Consider the following 18,986-nt stretch of genomic DNA (forward strand, 5'->3'; position numbering starts at 1 on the left):
ACCATATCAAGTAGCAAGGCGAAGTCAACAAACATGGCATGATTATCATTGCAGAATGTGGGGTCCGTTGCCAAACAAAGGAAAACATTAATGATATCAGATGTTACGCCAAGCACAAGATAAGCATAACAATTGGACATCAGATCGCAGGCCAGTATTGAAATTCAAATTCTAGCTGAAAAATATCCAACACGATGTACCGGCCTGAGCTTCAGAACAGAACAGGTCACAAGGAGATATGGTTCAGATTCAAAACTGAATCATAAGATATACCAGAGGAAAGAATCCACAGCACAAACCTGGTCTGCTCTTTAGTGACGCACAATAAACAAAAAACATGGCCTTGGTATTAAAATCTTAGGAATAATCAACACAATACACAAGGAATGATGCAGCTAAGTCCATCAAGTTCAAGATTTAGACGAGTTGAAATTAGGTGTACAATTTGCATAACCCCACCTCCACCAGCTCTTCTCATGATACAACAAGCACTCAAAACCAACAAATAAAGGAGAGAGCAATCCATATATCCAAAATCCAATTGCTCACTCTCCTCTCTTTTCAAGTTTCATTTCAGGCAAAGGATGTCTGTCTACAACCACATTTCACCAGTGTAACAATAAAATCTCACATACAGAACAAATAGGTTTTGGAAATTAGCCTAGAAGTTGTGTGAGAAAAGGAAAAAATAAACCCCCTCATCCCTAAATTAACCATCACCGAGTTCCATACAACCATAAAAATGTATCACAGCAGAAGTGAGGAATCCCCACAAATTGTCAATACTCACCTAGCTAACAGTGAACCCTACAATACAGTCAAACCAATATAAATTTAATTAAAGATTGAAACTTTTAACAGAACAATGAATCAGGAATCAATCCCAAAAACCAGATTACATAATATTGAGAACAAATAAATGCTTGTATTGAGATAAAACTGTCTTTATTCTAAGAGTCGTTCCAATCTATGCATCAAGCCATATCTACAGGTAGAACAAACTATCCACCGCTAAATAAATTAGTAAATCATTATTCAACAACTGTTATATAATAAACAAAAAGACAAAGATAACACCCAAGTTCCCCCTCCGGAACCACACCCACAACACCCCAAAAAAAAAAAAAACAAAAAAAAAAAAGAAGAAAAGAAAAATTGCAGTTACTCCCCAAATAAGCATAAGAGACCAAGAAGAAATCTTGTTTGTGAGATGAAAATTGTTTGTGAGATGAAAACTTACTCCAAAAAATCCATCATCAGCTATCCACCCATGGACCGCAACTCCTCTAATTGTGCTTTAATCTGGTCCTGAACCAACTCCAACCTCTTGGAGTACACCTCCAACTCCAGTATTTGCTGCTTCCTCCATTTCTCATCTACCATCAACTCTCCTCCTCCAAAACTCAAAGGCATTGCATTCATCGCCAACCCGCCAATTCCTCTCCCAGTACAAGGCCCTACAGCCATAAAATTACTCAACAGCTCCTTAAACAAGGGCGACAAGCAACTCCTTACCGTCTCCTCAATCAAAACCGAAACGTTTTGATTATTATTATTAATGACGTTATTGGTATTGTTGCTGTCATTATTAGCCTCGCTTGATACACGCTTATCGTCAACTTTAACACCGGAAGGAGCTGCAGCACATGACCGTGATCGCGACCGTTTACGTGACCTGGGCGTGGACTTGTGATCCTCAATTTTAACTTCAGCATCATTGAAATTAGGGGGGTTAGGGTTTCCTTCCTCATCATCCAAATTACCATCTTCGACACCGATTTTACCGGTGGAGCTCCAAATCTTACGCGAAATCTCGAAACTAGCCTGATCATGAGGGCTCTTGAAAGAGAAGTCCTTACCTGAGCTGATTTTGTTGAGGACATTGCGGTACTTCTTCTTCAAACGGCGTAGTTTCTCAACCAGCTGGTTCTTGTTGAAATCGAGCTGAAGCTTCGATTTGATTTGGTCGTAGAACAAAGCGGTGTCGTAGTGGCTGCTTCCACGCTGTGTCGTGTAGTCGAGAAACCCTTGGAGGACCACTATTTCGTCTTCATCCGTCCATAATCGTTGAAAAAGCCGCCTCGATTCATCCATTTGTTGCGGCTGCGGTTGCGGTTTTTTCTCTTCTCGCTGGTGGATAACCCGCATAGTTTCAACGCGTTGACGCTTGGAGTCAGGAGCGGACTCCACGGAAGCAGAGGGAGGATCACCTCCGTTGGGAACAGCGACGGTGACGACAGAGGAGGAGGGGACAGCAACAGGGACGGTAGCAGGAGAGGAGGTAGAAGGGGAAACAGAGTTGAGGTCTACTTCGTCTTCCTCGTCAGCAAGAACGTCGTCGTTTCCAACTATGACATCGTCGTTCTCAAGATCATCGTCGTCATCTTGAGACTGGGAGGATTCTTCGTCGTCGTCATCGTCGTCGAGGTCGTGGCCAAAAACGGTGTCGTCCTGCTCGGAGGCCATGAAAAATGTAAGAGAGAGAAATAGGAGGGGAGAAAAGCGTTAATTTTTGGGGGAGGGAGGGAGGGAGGCTAAAGGCTAAGGTAGGGCGGGTGCGTTAGGGGTTCACGAGGATTCGTTGGTTTCTTCTTCTTGCGTGTTGGGTGGGTTTGGTTGTGAAGAGTTTCCTAGGAGAATAGACGACCCACGCTCTTTTCATAGCGCGTGTCTTCAAACCCTTTCTTCTGCCTTTTCCAATAAATTAGAGTAATTTCACATTTCGTTTGTGAATTTAAAATATATATATATATATTTAATCTTTTACATTCTTAACGTTTTCCATACTTTAAAAAATATATATTATTTTATTTTTTAATCTGAGCACGATATAAAAATAAATTTAATAATTATTAAATTATATTAATTATATATTTTTTAATTAATTTTATAAAAATTTTAATATAAATATTTAATTTAATATTTATTAATTTTATTTTCATATAAAATTAGATATATCATTTTAATTTATAAATTATTTAATTAATTTTATTATTTTAAATTAATTTTTTAAATTCAATTTTCAGCCCTATAATTTAAATAATATCTTTATCAATAACTATTATCACTTTTGACTAAGAAAATATTTAGCTTAAAGAGTATTTTATTTAATTTATGAAAATTAGTTAATTTAAATTTATAAGTATTTAAAATTTTAAGTGATTATGTATTTAATTAAAGTACTTATAAGTGACTGATAAATAGTTATGTGTTTGATAAAAAATAATTTATAAGTATATTTACTATTAAAATAACTAATAAAAATATTAAATTAGATTTGTAATGAAATTTTAAAAATTAAATGAACATAATAATAAAATATTAATCAAACTAATTTATAAGTATCAAAATAAAAAATTGGATCATCAGCTTTTTTTTTTTAACTTATAAATTCAATTTATAAGTCTTAAAATTATTATAAATGAACATGTTAATTTATTTTTAGAGATTGTAAACTACTTTAATTAATTTATAAATTAAAACAAATACACTTTTAATTTATAAAAATTAACTTATAAACATTTAATATTTATAAATTAAATTGAACTTATAAACACTTATTACTTATAAGCATTTAAAATTTTAAGTAATTACGTATTCTATTAAAGTATTTATCAGTGACTAATAAATATTTAATGTATTTAATAAAAAATAACTTATAAATACATGTATTATTAAAAAAATAAAAAATATATCAAATAAAATTTTAAAAATTAAATAAAAATAATATAAAATATTTAATTAAACTAATTTATAAGTATCAAAATAAAAATTGAATCTTTAATTTATTTTTTTAATTATAAATTTAAAAATTATTATAAATAAATAAGTCGACATATTCTTAGAGCTTATAAAATAATTTACTCAATTTATAAATTAAGACAAATATTAACTATTATAGAAATTAATAAAAAGCTAAACAATTCACAAACTAAAAATAAATAAACTAAATCACATATTTTTAAAAATAAAAAAATTAATTAATTAATTAATTTTATTAAAATATAAAAACATAAATAATAATTCTTTCATTTTAATAATATGTTACGTAAATTTCCATTTTTTAAAACAAGTAGTCATTGTCGTTTGCTTAAAACATGGATTATTGGTTACATATTTACATGTCGTTTGCTTGTCATTGTAATATACGACAACCAACGTCCACGGATTTATTTTAGACTTGGATACTTTTGTTTGCTCCACAAATGATTGTAATAATCATTTTTTAGAGGAAAAAAAAAAAAAAGAAAAGATCAATTTTTTTATTATGATGTTTTTTTATTATGATCTTATCTGCTATGAGATCATTCATTAGTATTTGCCTCGTCTGTTGAGAATAAAGCAAACAACTCCATAATAAATATGAGAATATTCATATATCGATAAAAGCTGGAAGAATTTCAAGAATTACATATTATTCTGTAATTATAGATTTAAGAGTATACTGATTTAGATGTGAAGTCTGAACATATTCTTTGGTAATTATTCTTCTAAAAAAAATGATAATTCTAATGCTTCTAGTAAAAAATTCAGAGTGCCTGTAAATATTATATGAACTTATTAGAGGAAAAAGGGATTTTTCAACTTGTGCGTAATTAGAAATGTGTGAAATTTTAACTAAATTATTTATTTTAGAGATTAAAGTTTGTCTACAGGAAGCTAATAGAGATAGAAAAGAGATGAGATTAATTGGATCAAAGGAAAAGGACGAAGAAGATGAAGCTAGCTTGATAATAATGTTTGAAGATGGTATTGGTACTGTGCAACTCATTATTAATTGATTACTTATCTCAAATTAAACTTTATTTATATCCCATTCTTTGACAAAAATTTTATCTATGATATTATCAATTTGAGCAAATAGAATCAAAAATTAAAAAAGTTAAATGCTCAAATTGCTCAAATAGAAGTTGACTTAACCAAAAGAAAATTATTACCATTTGACCATAACCATTATAATCCATTTCTTTGCCCTTTTGATTATAATTATTTTTATTTATTTTATTCACCCTCTACTTATAAGTCATTCTGTGAAACAAACTCTTACCTTCAATCACCATTTTATAATTCTTTTCAAGGTTAAATTAAAATACCAATAAATATTTAGTATTTAATTTTTATAAATAGAAAAAATATTTTTCTTTAATAGTTAATTTATCTTTTAATAAGCCGATTTAATGCGAACAAATTAACCCTTGGACTGAATTATGTGAAATGCATATATATATATAAAGGCTCAGAGCTTGACAAAACGCAACTCCAAGACCACACCCTTAGCCCATTAGCCCATTATTTGGCACTTCCCCCACCTTATCCATCTCCCTTTCAAAGACAGCATATGCCCTTCCATGGATGATGGATCCCAGTCATTTCTCCTCCACCCAGAAACTCATCAACACAAGCACAACCTACCATTACCATAGCTACCTAGTATAGCTCATTAAAAGGAGCCTTTAGATACTAACGCCACTGATGGCTTCTGCAACTACAAGACCAACTTTCTCCTTCCACATTTCCCAAGTCCCTCCTCCAAAACCCACTGCCCATTTCTGCAAACTATCGTTCATCTCTCTCCATAAACCTCTAAAGACCCATTTTATTATTCGCTCAGTTGATGTCTCTAAAGAAGACAAACCACCTGCTACAAACCAACCAAGTAATCCACCAATACCATCAGCAGCAGAATTACCTTCTGCTGCAGAATCACCCCCTCAAGATTTGGAACCGAAATTTGACCAGCGGAGGTTAGAAGAGAAGTTTGCAGTGTTGAATACTGGGATCTATGAGTGCAGGTCTTGTGGTTACAAATATGATGAGGCTGTTGGCGACCCCTCATACCCAATTCCACCAGGATTGCCGTTTGACAAGTTGCCTGAGGACTGGAGGTGTTGTACTTGTGGGGCTGCAAAGAGTTTCTTCGAAAGTAAGAGTGTGGAGATCGCTGGTTTTGCACAAAACCAGCAATATGGGCTTGGAGGCAACTCGCTTACTTCTGGGCAAAAGGCTATTTTGATATATGGTAGCTTATTGTTGTTTTTTGTTTTGTTCTTGTCAGGGTACTTTCTGCAATAATGTATGGCAATGGAGAAGATATTTTGGTTTTATGTATCGTGTGTAGTTTATTGATACTTGCAAATAGATTAATATTTTTAGAAGTGCATTAGTGTGGGTTATAGAATACTATTTTGTTAATAAATCTCTTCAATATTGGTAATGGCTTGTAAACCATGTGACAGAGCAAGTTGGACGAATACTTCAGCGAATTCAGCTAATCAGCCAATTATTCCCCCCTACCCTTGGTGTAGAGTTCTTCTCCTTTGACAATTGAAACTTCATCATTCTTTTGCAATTTGCATTAAGTACTCAGCAATTTTAGTATTTTTTAATACCTCCTATCTGATCTTCGTAGTTTTGTTGAAATTAAAATAAAAATTAGGGTCTTAGTTTATATACTTGGTTACTAGAAAAAACGATAAACAGAAGTTGCTACAACTCTCCACATGGCTGTTTCTTCTGAAACACAATGCTTACATTAAAAAACAGAATAATCATATCCCTAGAAAAGTAATCTTGAGTACAAATACATCGAGTTCGATGCTAATCAAGTCATTTCCTCCCTACATAACACCCCATTGGAGGTAGTTTCCTATGAATCAAAACCCAATTACAACCAAGCGTGTTTATTTTACAGTTTTTCTCCAGCCACCCAGCAGATATACAAGAAAATCTAAAAGACGACACCTGCAATGAAGCCCTCATAATTGGTATGCTAGCTCTCCTTCAGAATCCAAAGTTCTTCTCAAAGGGTTGTTCCTGTACCAGACATGCACATACTCATGCCAAAATAAAAATATGACGATGAAAGGCACTGAATACCACAAGCATGGCAGGGATAGCTTTTCTATTTAGTGCCTCCAGTTGGCATGTTTTACCATGCCTTGCACTCGAATGGAGAGATCTCTCTCACTGCCGAATGGGAACTATGCCAATGGAAAATCATTAGAGGTTCAACCATATCCACAATGTTACTGCTGATTCAAGCCAGATATTTCCTGAGCAACAGGATTTGATGTTTCCTGAACTGCCCGTGTCTTGACCTGATAAACCTACCGCATCTGCTTCTCACTTGCACCCTTTTCTTGTCTAAAGTTAGTCTCAGCATCTCCTGCTGGCCTAAAAATCCACTTGGTAGGAGGTGATGGAAGTGGACCTATGTTCTGCTCAACCTGGTGGTGCATATTTGAATTACTCCCTGTATTTGGCACGCGCTGCAATATTACTACAGGCGGTCTGCTTCTGACATTTTCTTCTACAGTCAAAGCAGATATCCCACTCTTTATATCATGGTACTGTTCAGGGTATTGTACTCTGTCCTGAGTCTTAAAGTTGTGCCGATTGCCTGGCATGCCATTTGATATTGGAGAAAATCTAGGATTGCTCATTAGGCCTTGTTGGTTACCGTAATGCCCATAATAATAGTTTGGGTCATAATTGTAGCTCCTTTCATTTCCAGAGGGTCCAGCTGGTCTAGGTCTGTTGAACATAGGATTCCCTGGGATATTGCGATATGGCGGTTGCTCAAAATATCTCGAAGATGACCCATTTGGTCTGATATTAAGCGTGTTCTTGACAAGCCGGTGAGCTGCTTCACCCAACAGAGGGCCAGCTATTCCTCTAGGTACTTGTGGCCTGAAAAATACACATAAATTTATGAAGATGCAAAAGCTAAACTACTGAATATTAATTTATTTCATCAAGTTAACTAATTGTGAACCATTTGAACTCCACTCACAAATTCTTTACATTCAACTTGGCTTTAATCAAGTAGAGCTGTGTAATATCACAATACTTTAGTAACTTCTGAGCCTTTAATTTATAAATATCTAATTTTTAACGTAATATATTATACAACATTTAAATATTCATTTATGATCTGTCATCTGAAAACCCTAATTTGAACCTGCTCAAAGTTTATTGAAGTTTTAATACAAGATTTGTCAAAAAAAAAAATCTTCAAAATGGTCAAGGAGTTCAAATATTCTATCAAGTGAAGTCTGAGTATGAAAAATAAAATTTTGATCAAGTTCAAATAGGGCTTTCAGAGAAGTCAACATCGGTCAGTGATATTGACTCAATTCAACTTTAGTATACCTCTAACCCCACTCATGCCTCCAATGAGGGGATTTTCTTTTAAAAATAAAAGGGGAAAATAAAAAAGGAAGGGCAGTAAATGCCCATACAAAATCTATCATTGAAAATATAAGGTAACGCATTCTCACCTTTCTCTGCCTTGCTGGCGTCGACCATTATCTTCATGCCATAATGTGGGGAATGGTTTAATATCTATAGGTTTTAAGATCTGCGATATTAATAACACATCACAAACAAAAACATGAACATATGTTAAATAAACTCACTGAGAAATGCAAGAAGACCCATTATGAAAACAACATAAGAACATCCTTGCACTTCCATATGGTACTTGTGCCCCATGAGAAGTAAGCAAGGAGAGCTCTTGAACACAATGCTTATTTACAATGACATGTTAAGATTGTTTTAACATGGAACATTGTTGAGTCATCCTTCAGGAATGAAAATAAAGAATGTCCCCAGTTTACTGCTCCAACGAAATTTCAAGCACTTCCAAGACTATCAATTGAAAGCACCTTCATATCCTTAACTTTTCTGCTCTACATAATGACTAAGTACAAGCATTCAGAGACAAACCTTTTCAGGCATGACCACACCAGTGGGAGGTTCAGGTACGTGTCTATGATTTATAGGATTAAGATATGTAATATTTCTGCAAAGAAAAATTTCCCAGCATGACAAAAAGGATCCATCAGATTCACAAAACAGCACAGCAAAGGGGAACTTACAAAACTTGGTTGGGCTCTATGTCTGGCAACCCACTGACAGGTGAAGGGACCATACTTCTCCAGACATTCCTCTCAGTTAACCAAAGATAGCCATTCATGCCAGCACTGCAATATGTCAGCAAGTGATGAGATCATGACACCAGAAAACTTTTACCATGAAAGTGATTTCTAAACATTTTAACTCAATAATCAATTCTTACAGAGATCCACTAACCTGGCATTTGTGTCAATTTCCCAACAACACCTTTGCAATGGAAGTAACAAACGGGTAACTTCATGGTATGAGAAGATTTCTGCTGCCAAAGGATGAGCAGGATGAACATACAGCAAATCTAGCATTTTACTATTACGGAACCGTTCTTTGTCCTGCAACTTACCAAAACAAAATTTTAGTGCTATCGGGAACTATGACAACTAGGTTTTGCTGCACCTGATGGCCACAACATATCATAATGAAATGGTTGCCATCATCTTGGAATTCCATGCTGCTTACAAATCAACATTGAACCAAAAACTATAGGCAAAAGGGATACTCCTACATCGCTACATCACATCACTTCAGTTATGAATTCAAAAGGAATACTACTATCCTAATTTTAGCACAAAATCGTTCACTCTCTCAAGTCAATATTCAGCAATAGAAAAGTTCATTAAAAAGAATAGTACAATTCACAGCTTCCCTAGTGCTGTAATTTTTATGACAGCCCTAAACTTAACCTCTATGGTTTTAAATAACGGCCATTACATTATGTAATGGCCGTTATTTACACGTTTTTTGCCCTCCTATTACCATGACACCCGTTATTTAAAGGAAAAAAATTGCTCCTGCAACGGTCATTGTATCCATTACCTAACAGTAAAGGACGTTATTTGCCATTACGCAACGGTAACGGTCCGTACACTCATTTTTTTTAAGCCAGATGGGGGCGGCAGGTCTTTCTCATTCTCTTTCCTAGTCCACGGAGTTTTAAGCTACTATGTCTCACTTTCTTTCTCAAGTTTCCATTTGAACTTTTGTATCTTTCTACAGACCTTTCACTTCTTCTCTCCTGAGCTACGAGCATTAACTACTTTTCTAGTTCTACACATCTATATCTTGCAAAAGGTGAGTTATTTATTTTTGTTTTTGGTGCTTTTTGCTTAATTGTTTGAAAAAAATTACGTTTAAATCTAGGTTTTTTTAATTAATTTATAGTATGAAGCATCTATTCATTGAACTTTGCAAATTTTTCAAAAAAATTTACTTAGCTATAGGCTGTTACCATTATATTATAGCCGTTATAGGTTTGTTTCCGTTACCTGCAACCACCATTTAAATCCATGCCTCAATCTCAATTTAGTTGTGTTTGGCTATATGGATCATTTCCCCATTCTAATCTGCCTAGGGCTACATTTCATTAACACTTACCTCAACTCGGCCTCAATCTGATCTGGCTGAGAATTGTACTTAGCAGTCAGCTTTATAAATGCCATTTTCCTCCAAATGCCTCTAACTAAAGTGAGGTAAGGCAAGACTCAGATGGATTTTCGTATTTTTTAGACGAAAATTTGAAACTAAGCTTTTACCATGTTAAAAGGACAAATTAGTATGCCAATGAAATCATAGTATACTAAATTTCTAAAAACACTGCAAGGTAAAAGCATAGAAGAGCAGGATCAAATAAAACCAATAAACAATAGTTTTGAACAATGAAAGTCAGACCGTTAAAGTGCTTTCAAGTTTCTTTGTTTGGGCAAGCAATTTCCTCTCATCAATGAATGGCAATTTGGCAATACCCTGGCTTCCAACAATGAAATGCAAGACAACATTTGTTAGTTGGCAACAAATAACAATAATTTTCATAGCAAGGCCAAGAGAAGGTACAGGAGAATTAACCTGCCAGGCAAAGCGTTTACCATTCATGTCAATCTCAAAATCTGCTCACAAAAAGAGACCCAACTAATCTTGCAAAAGTAATGAAGATATCCAAAAGTTAAATAGATAATATCCGTACATCAATTTTACCTGAGGGAAAGAAGTTATATATTGGTGATGATGGGTCAGTCATCAATTTCCTGTATTCTTCAGGCAACGCATTAGAACTGCAATTTGCCACATGGCCAGTCAGCAAAAATAATAATAACTAGACAGAATATCCATTTTAATGAGATTTAGGAGAAAAAAACTGAAATAGCGACAATAATTAAGGAGGGGGAAGGGGGACCTTGCAGCAGGTAGGGTTCCCATTAGCTGATCAAAGGGTTTAAATGGCTCTCCCAAAAAGAAAGTTATTTCTAAGTCAGCAAGATCCTTGAGATCAGAGGCAAATGGAGCATAATGGTATGGATAAAACCTGAAACAAATAGAAGATAAATACAACTTTAATTAGGTTAAAATAGTATCATATGAGCTACAAAGTGTTTGAGATCTGATTCAGGAACTTCATGCATTGCATTTGAGTGCATACCCCAAATCAAGAAAGTCACACCTAAGATCTTAGGCCAAAAACTACATAAAAAAACAAGACTAGACTCCTCAAAGTAAAATGTAGTTTTATGTCTATTCCCCAACATCTTTTTGTACTAACTTAGGCTATGAAAACTTATGCATGCACATGTGTAGGCATGCACGCATGCAATTACTTGGACTTCAATACAGGAACCCTATTTAACAAGATGTGAAATAGCAGGTGAAAAGGAGGAGCTTCTAATCTCAGCCAAAATCAAACTGACCATTGCCAAGAGCAAACACCTTGGTAGTAATATCGGCAGACCCAACACAAACCTTCCACATACTTCAAAACCTGCATAAATAATGAAAATTTGTTCGTTATGCTGCAGTGGCACTTAATTCATCATACAAAAGCCAAATAGAAAAAGGAAATAACAAGTGAACCATTTGTGATGTAACAAAAAATTTAGCATTCAAGAAACCACTAATGACACAATCCTCCATCCAAAGATTTTAGTCTACCTCTGATTTCCTATCTTGTTAGTGCTTTTTTAGCATTGTGCTTTGAGGGCTAAAACTGCTTTACAGGAAAAAAGTAACATTTTAGATGTTGATAAAAACAATTTGAAAAAAGCTATTTTGTTATTTTAGTGTTCTAATGACAAACTTATCAAATTTAGTTTTAAATTTTCTTTTAATACTCTCTAAAAAATATATTTAAAGAAGTGATTTTCTCAATAGTAACTCCAACAGAAGTGCCAAACAAACCCTTGGCCCTACCAAGAAATTCATATTCAGTCACATCCACCAAAAAGCATTTACCATTGTTTTGGGATTCACCCAAAAAAGATGTAAAATCCCTAAGGATCAATTAGGATACAGCAAAGCATAAGCTAAAATGAAGAAAAAAAAAACTGAAAATATTTTATGCATTAAATGTTGGGTAGAAATTTGTAGAGCACATTAGGTTAGATGATAGAAAGAAAAAAAGGGGTAGACCTAAATTGACTTGAAGGAGAGTAGTACAACATGACCTAGAAGCATTACAAGTTTCTGAGGATTTAACCTAAAATTGTTTAGAGTGGAGAAAGCGAATCCATATAGCCGACCCCAAATTTTTGGGATAAAGGCTTAGTTGAGTATTGTTTAGAGTGGAAAAAGCGAATCCATATAGCCGACCCCAAATTTTTGGGATAAAGGCTTAGTTGAGTTGAGTTGAGTTGAGTTGAGTAAATGTTGGGTAGAATGGGAAATTTTGGTTTCCTCAAAAAATATAATAGCATTCATATAAGAAAATTTTATATGGTGGTGATAAATAAGGAAGGGGACGGGAGAAGGTCTGTATTTAGATACAAATAAAACAAAAACTTTTGTTTTGGTCCAACTAACATCTAGTTTAACACCTACAATGCCAGTAAATTTCATAAAGCAATCATACTTTCTTCATTTAACTGCTGAAATCATTACAGTTAGTCGGATTCAAAAATAATTGTGCTTCAAAAACTAAAGTTACTACACTGGGGATGAATATTTCAAAACTTCAAGTTGCAAGGTGGAAGCACGCTAACATTAGCCACACTCAAAGCCCATCCTGACGCGGACTTTTCAGTTTCTTTTTTTCTTTTTATTGTGTTGATTCAACATAATATCCAAACAAAAAAAAAATTCATTTATAGTAACCACCATTAGACAGTGTGCACCGTAATCCTCTACATGCATATTATCATGCCAGATAATATTATTATTTATTCCCTAAACATATAATATCCTTACTTATGTCCTAGGCATATCAGTCAAACTTTTTTTTTGGGTGGGGGGCACTTGGGGGAGGAAGGGGTTTGTCATGTTAGAGAAGAGATCTAACTTACTACGTCTTCTCTAAATTTGTCGATTTCATCTGGATTTGATATACCAAATTTCTCAGAGTAATATCTTTCTTTGTAACCAGGCTCCCCCAATTTAACCTGAAAAAAGATAAATGAAGTAATTTTCAAAATAGTAAGACAGCAAAAACGAAAACATGACACCTCCCCAGGAAAGACTGGCCTTTCATATGAGCATAAATGCAAATATCGATATGGGAACTATAACTAATCCAAAAAACTCAAAAATAACCACATTAGCACATTCAGATGCATCACATGGATGGTGTAAAGGGAGTAGCGTAGGTTTTCCATTGAACCAAAATCATTTGCAAGGCTAAATATATATAAAATTTACCTCTATTGCAAGAAATGTTCGATACATTACCAAACAAAAGACAAGGGCATAGTAAAGCTTATGAAGCATTTGATGAGTTTAAGAAGAAAACTAGAATTTCCAAGTCACTAGATTATGACCAGAAAAAATTATAAGACTCGAAATTAGATTTTTCAACCGCCAGTCAGTTTATGACTATACAGAGTGGAATCAGAGAAATATACAACCTGGCCTCACTCATTTTTTAAAATAATACTTGAAGAGACTGTTTAGAGCCATGAGAAATTAAAAATGCTAATTAGTATGTATAGAGAAGGAGCTGCTGCTAGAGAAGATGTTTTTAATTTGGATCACCAACAATTAACTTTAATCTCGAAAAGAATGAAACTGGAAAGATGATCTTTGAGAAAATCAACTTCATCTATTTTTTCATAACCATTAACCTATTGAGAGAAGAATGTGCCAGGGTCGTAACCAACTTATGTGCAGAGATAGAGGTCAAACAAGAGTATTGACCATGTTTGCTGGTTATTTGTTATAGAAACCTGAATAATACAATCTGCTTGAAATCAGAATATAACCGTTCACTACATTTTAATCATGCATCTTCTAATATAAAAATTACCACAAACCTTATCTACAGCCAGTGCCTGCGACTCTTCAGAGTACTCTTTTCTTGCTTTGAGTCTCATCTCTTCATTATTCTCCAAAGCCTGAAAATGAAAGTCAGCACAAACAGTAAAAAAGAAATATTTACTTTGAAATAAGCGGGGGAAATAGCTTTGGAATTTGATGAAAGTATAAACAATTAACATACATCTTAAACATCCATTTATCAAGCACAGATGACAGTGATTGCTCTTCATACAAGTAAATAAAATCAAAACATGTAAACATGAAAGCACCTGCTGTATACGAGTCCTTTTCTGAAAGATCTGCTCTTCATAAACAGCAACTGACTGGATAAAATGTTCTACTCTGTCAAGATTTACCTGTATGTACAAAGTAACTGGCTGTAGTATATCTATTTGAATTATTGGTTATAAACTAAAATAATATGCTCTTCAAACTATGCACAAATTATTAAGAATTAAAGGAGGATTAACTAAATAAACTTCAATACATTGTACCTACTTCTGAACAAATTTCAATGGAAGAAAAAGAACAGAAACTGTTTCCACAGAAATCATATGCAGCATATACAGGTTTCATACACAAAAAAAAAATAATAATAAAAAATAAAAAAAAAATTACCTCACCCGCATCAGTAAGATAACCGTTCATCACAGCAAACTCCTTTCTGTACACATGCATCAATAAATTTATAGCACCCTGAAGCACAAGAGTATTCTACAGTAAGCACTGTAAACAGACTAAAAGAAAAGGTGGGAATAAATGATCTAGGAAGCACAAGAAAAAACCTCACAAAAAAAAAAAGGTAAGCAATGTTATGGTACCACAAAAATAAACATGATTTTAGAGAGTAGCTCAGAAGCCCAAACTCATCAATATAGAGTAACAATTTCTGACTGCTAACGTACCTCCCTAATTTCCAATGTTGGCATATGTGGAAGAAAGTCATTGCCAACAAAGAAACATAGAAATACAAAATCATCCACTATACGTTCAAAGTTGATCTCAAATGGAGGGTTTGGAATATCCAATTCATACTGCAAATATTCTCGCAACACCCAGATGTTGAGGAACTGTCCAAACAATGATTCAGTTTAAAGATATCAGATTAGGTAAAAGATGGAAAAAAAATTGAAACTCAGGTATCCATTATTCTGACCTGATATTTCTTCTTGTGAATTGGAGTATCATCTACCACAACCCAATCTAAAGCATCATCTCCTGGCTTCCCACGACACTCAGCTGCAAGATGGCCGGCCTGACCACAAATAAAACACTTTTCCTGTTGCCCAGGAAGTGTGACTAGCTGTGTAGTGAGGAAAATAAACTTTTTAGATCAACCAAAAGGGATAAGTGAGTAGGAACCAAGAACAACGTTTATAAAGACAAGAACTATTAACCTCTCTCAATATTGAAAAGTGAATTTCATGTGTCGCTAAAGACAGCATAATCAAGTCTGCATCCTGATTATGAAACACCAAATATTTTAATTAGGACCAATCAATTTAAACAAAGCCTAAATAACAAGCAGGAACATCAAAGGCAAAAAACTGACCAGACCATATAGACAATGCCGTGTGTTTGGATTGAAACCAGGAAGGTTTCTTTGTAATCTTATGTATGACATGATTTTGTGCTCTCCCTCACCAGAGACATTTGCATCAGAAAGAATAACCTTCAAATAATCACCCAATGCAGCGCCATAAATAAATTTAGTTACACAAAGTATCCTGAAAGCCAGATGCGTATAAAAAATACAGAAGGGATTACTCCAGACACAAGGAATGGTCCGATCTTAGAAGGGACTCAGGTAAAGGGCAACACAAATCACACCTTTGTATACCGCCAGCCTGGATTCTGATTCAACCTCATCTGTATATAATATTGAAGTGCAATCGAAAGCACAGCCATAAATTGGGTCCCAGGAGTGATGACATTAGAGTCGGATGTTTCAGGCTTTTCTTTTGGAAACAAAAGCTTCCCCTCAGCCTCAAATTCTTTTCTCAATCTTTCTTCCTCGGCTTCCTAAGACATCAGAAGTGAAGGGTCAGTACAGTAAGTTTGCTGCTTTCACAAAAGAAGCCACTCAATACACCAAGAGAGAAGTCTTACAGCTTCAGCAGCATCTTTTGCAGCTCTAAAGCGCCGAGACCGTTGCTGATTCATTTTAGCTCTAGGTGCAACCCCATCTACAGAACTCAAATGTGATTTTGTTACCAGTGGAATGGAAATAAAAATGAAGAAAAATTCATTACAAAGCTTACCAATTGCCATATATAGAAGCTTCCTCGGTCGAACCAATAAGAAAAGATGGTCAATGTAATCAAATATCGATTTGAAAACATCATCATAAGTAGGAGGTGCAGGCTGTAAGAATAAAGAGTAATATACTATCATCTTTGCTTCCGGTGAAATAATAATGTGGAAAGATGGATTGACTACAGATTACAGATTAAATATTTCAGCTATTTAACCACCAATAAGAGCACAAAAATACTTCTAGTAAATGCACTAGATCATGATACCATGTTAATGCCAAATCTAAGTTCATTTAAGGCCATAATTATAACAAAAGTGCATGTTTTCTTCACAATCAAATTATAAATTACTCTTCAAAAATCAGCTTTTTTACATATAGTTCCCCATATTGACAACCACAGGAGAAGATGCTTCAACAAAGGTACATCATTTCATACAAACTCGAACTCATTAACATTGCAGTTAGAATGCAAAAGCAAAAACATTTGAATTTCAAATTCCCTTTTACCGCTGGGAGGTCAACAACACGCCATCATTAATTTCTAATTAAGGGATGATCACATGAGTTGAGCCAAAGGCAATTTTACTATGAATTTGAGTTGACAACACCACAAGCCATAATCAATTTCTCATATCTATGCCATTCCAATGATCCCTAAAGTACAGCCAGTTGAATTATTATAACTAAAAAGTTTTGCAGGTCACAATGTACCAACTCAATAACCTAAATCAGTTAAAAACTTAATCACTGTTACCCTCTTCTAAAACACATCAATTCATTAAACCCTCTCTAAAGTGTAATCAAGCCAAGTCAAGTCACTACAATGTATTACTCAAAATATACTTGATTCCGTTTAAAAATTTAATTACTAATCTCAAATTAAAGTTTTTATCCCACGGGAGTTCAAGCTCAAATTCATAAATTATTATCAAAATACCATAATATAAATATATTTTAAATTATATAAAAAAAAAAAAACCAAACAGATTGCGAGCCACCCGAGTCAAACATTGTGATGCTCAACTCACTACGTGATTTCAAGGTTAACTCAATTCTAACAAGCCAAGTTCAAATAGGTCACGAGCCTCGCAAAGCCTCGCAACTCATTTACACGCATGTTTACCATGGTTACAAACTAAATTGAATTAAATTAAAACCTTCTGCTAAACACAAATTAACAAACATAAATATACACCAAATTTAAGCTGCGTACCTTCCCTTCTGGATGAAAACAGGGGTGAATTATACCATTCATATCCAAGTACAAGTTATCGAACTCCATGCCGTTAGGGTTAGGTTTTGAAACGTCAACTGGGATTGGGACGCCATTGCTGTCCTCTTTAGGTTCTTCTTCAATCACATCCACAATTGCTAGTGGGTAACGGTCTACAAGCCACCTGTAGAACGCTGGCACCCCCATGGCTGATGCTGGCTCGGTCCAGGTCTAGCCCCGGTTCGATCAAGAACGACTGTAGAAGTCAAAGGGAGACGGGATGGAACAGGTAAGAGAAGGGGGTTTCGGCTGAGAGACGATTCGAGATCTGCGTGAAGGGGAGTCCGCACGTGAAAAAAATATATATGGACAAGAATGCCCTTTTGGTGGGTGAGCGGCGGTGGAATTTACGGGTTGTTATGGATACTTTGTGGCTCTCGGGCTTACTTGGGCGTTTGAATAAAATTCAAGGCAAAAAAAGGCCTCTTTGACACTTTTCATTTAAGTCCTTAAAAAAATTACATAATATTATTATTTAATTTTTATATTTTAATAAAAATTCTTTTTATTATTTAAAGTAATTTTTTTAATTTAATTATACATTAATCTGAAAAATATAAATATTTAATTTTTATAATTTTAATAAATTAATGATTTAATTTAGATCTACAATTATTCTCTCTATTGATTAAAAAAAATAATAATAACATAACTTTTAGTAAGTAGTTAGAGTTGGTAGATTTTTTCTCAGAGGCGGCTAAGAAAGAAGATTATGACAGTAGAATATTATATTATTTACATTAAAACTTTAACTTTTTAATTTAATTTATATTTTAAGTGTATAATTTGTTATTAATTAAAATATATTTTAGTATAAATTTTTAATTAAAAATAAATATAAACTATATTTTATATTATAAACGTATTTTATAAAATAAATATAAAAATTAAATTAATAAATTATTTTATTAATTAAATAAAATTTTAGATAATATATTATTATTTGTAACTGAGATAACTAATTAAGGTTGGGTTGTGGAGCCAAAAACTTTATCAAGTGGGTCAATTTCATTTAAACATAAATAGATATACAACCTTTTGAAAGAATTACAATTATACTCAACAAATTTTCATATTTGGAAAACATTGAATAATTATTTTATTATTAATACTATTAAATACGTTATTTTCTTTTTGTATGAAATTTATTTATTATTTAAAATATAAAATATGTTTTATAATTAAATTTAATTATTACATAAATAAATAAATAAATGCAACTTTATAAGAATAATATCAAATTACATGGGTTGAAATATTAGGTGACATCAAACTAAATAGATTGAAATTATTCTGTATGATTAATTTATT

At 33.8% G+C, this 18,986-nt stretch overlaps 3 protein-coding genes across 4 annotated transcripts; 1 reads left to right on the forward strand and 2 right to left on the reverse strand.

Moving 5' to 3' along the window:
* Positions 1 to 992: 992 nt before the first annotated feature.
* Positions 993 to 2,710, reverse strand: LOC110656741 (probable transcription factor At3g04930). Its single transcript, XM_021813663.2, has one exon. It carries the CDS (start codon positions 2,464 to 2,466, stop codon positions 1,261 to 1,263), a length of 1,206 nt encoding a protein of 401 aa, XP_021669355.1. The 5' UTR covers positions 2,467 to 2,710; the 3' UTR covers positions 993 to 1,260.
* A 2,560-nt stretch (positions 2,711 to 5,270) lies between these two features.
* Positions 5,271 to 6,104, forward strand: LOC110656740 (uncharacterized). Its single transcript, XM_021813662.2, has one exon. The coding sequence runs from the start codon at positions 5,473 to 5,475 to the stop codon at positions 6,070 to 6,072; it is 600 nt and encodes a 199-aa protein (XP_021669354.2). The 5' UTR covers positions 5,271 to 5,472; the 3' UTR covers positions 6,073 to 6,104.
* Positions 6,105 to 6,527: 423 nt separating this feature from the next.
* Positions 6,528 to 18,050, reverse strand: LOC110656738 (5'-3' exoribonuclease 4). Of its 2 annotated transcripts, XM_021813660.2 has the most exons (22): positions 17,616 to 18,050; positions 16,407 to 16,509; positions 16,255 to 16,331; positions 15,976 to 16,167; positions 15,698 to 15,817; positions 15,543 to 15,605; positions 15,302 to 15,448; positions 15,051 to 15,215; positions 14,764 to 14,841; positions 14,415 to 14,501; positions 14,142 to 14,222; positions 13,179 to 13,274; positions 11,592 to 11,662; positions 11,084 to 11,212; positions 10,885 to 10,961; positions 10,756 to 10,796; positions 10,582 to 10,656; positions 9,094 to 9,245; positions 8,880 to 8,984; positions 8,728 to 8,803; positions 8,280 to 8,359; positions 6,528 to 7,689 (listed from the first exon to the last, which is right to left on the reverse strand). In XM_021813660.2, the coding sequence occupies exons 1-22, from the start codon at positions 17,820 to 17,822 to the stop codon at positions 7,107 to 7,109; spliced, it is 2,805 nt and encodes a 934-aa protein (XP_021669352.2). In that variant the 5' UTR covers positions 17,823 to 18,050; the 3' UTR covers positions 6,528 to 7,106. The 2 variants fall into 2 exon arrangements, with proteins under 2 accessions (XP_021669352.2, XP_021669353.2); XM_021813661.2 differs by lacking the exon at positions 13,179 to 13,274.
* Between the last annotated feature and the right edge of the window lie 936 nt (positions 18,051 to 18,986).

Source organism: Hevea brasiliensis, chromosome 5 (assembly GCF_030052815.1).
Source record: "Hevea brasiliensis isolate MT/VB/25A 57/8 chromosome 5, ASM3005281v1, whole genome shotgun sequence".
NCBI classification, from domain to species: Eukaryota; Viridiplantae; Streptophyta; class Magnoliopsida; order Malpighiales; family Euphorbiaceae; genus Hevea; species Hevea brasiliensis.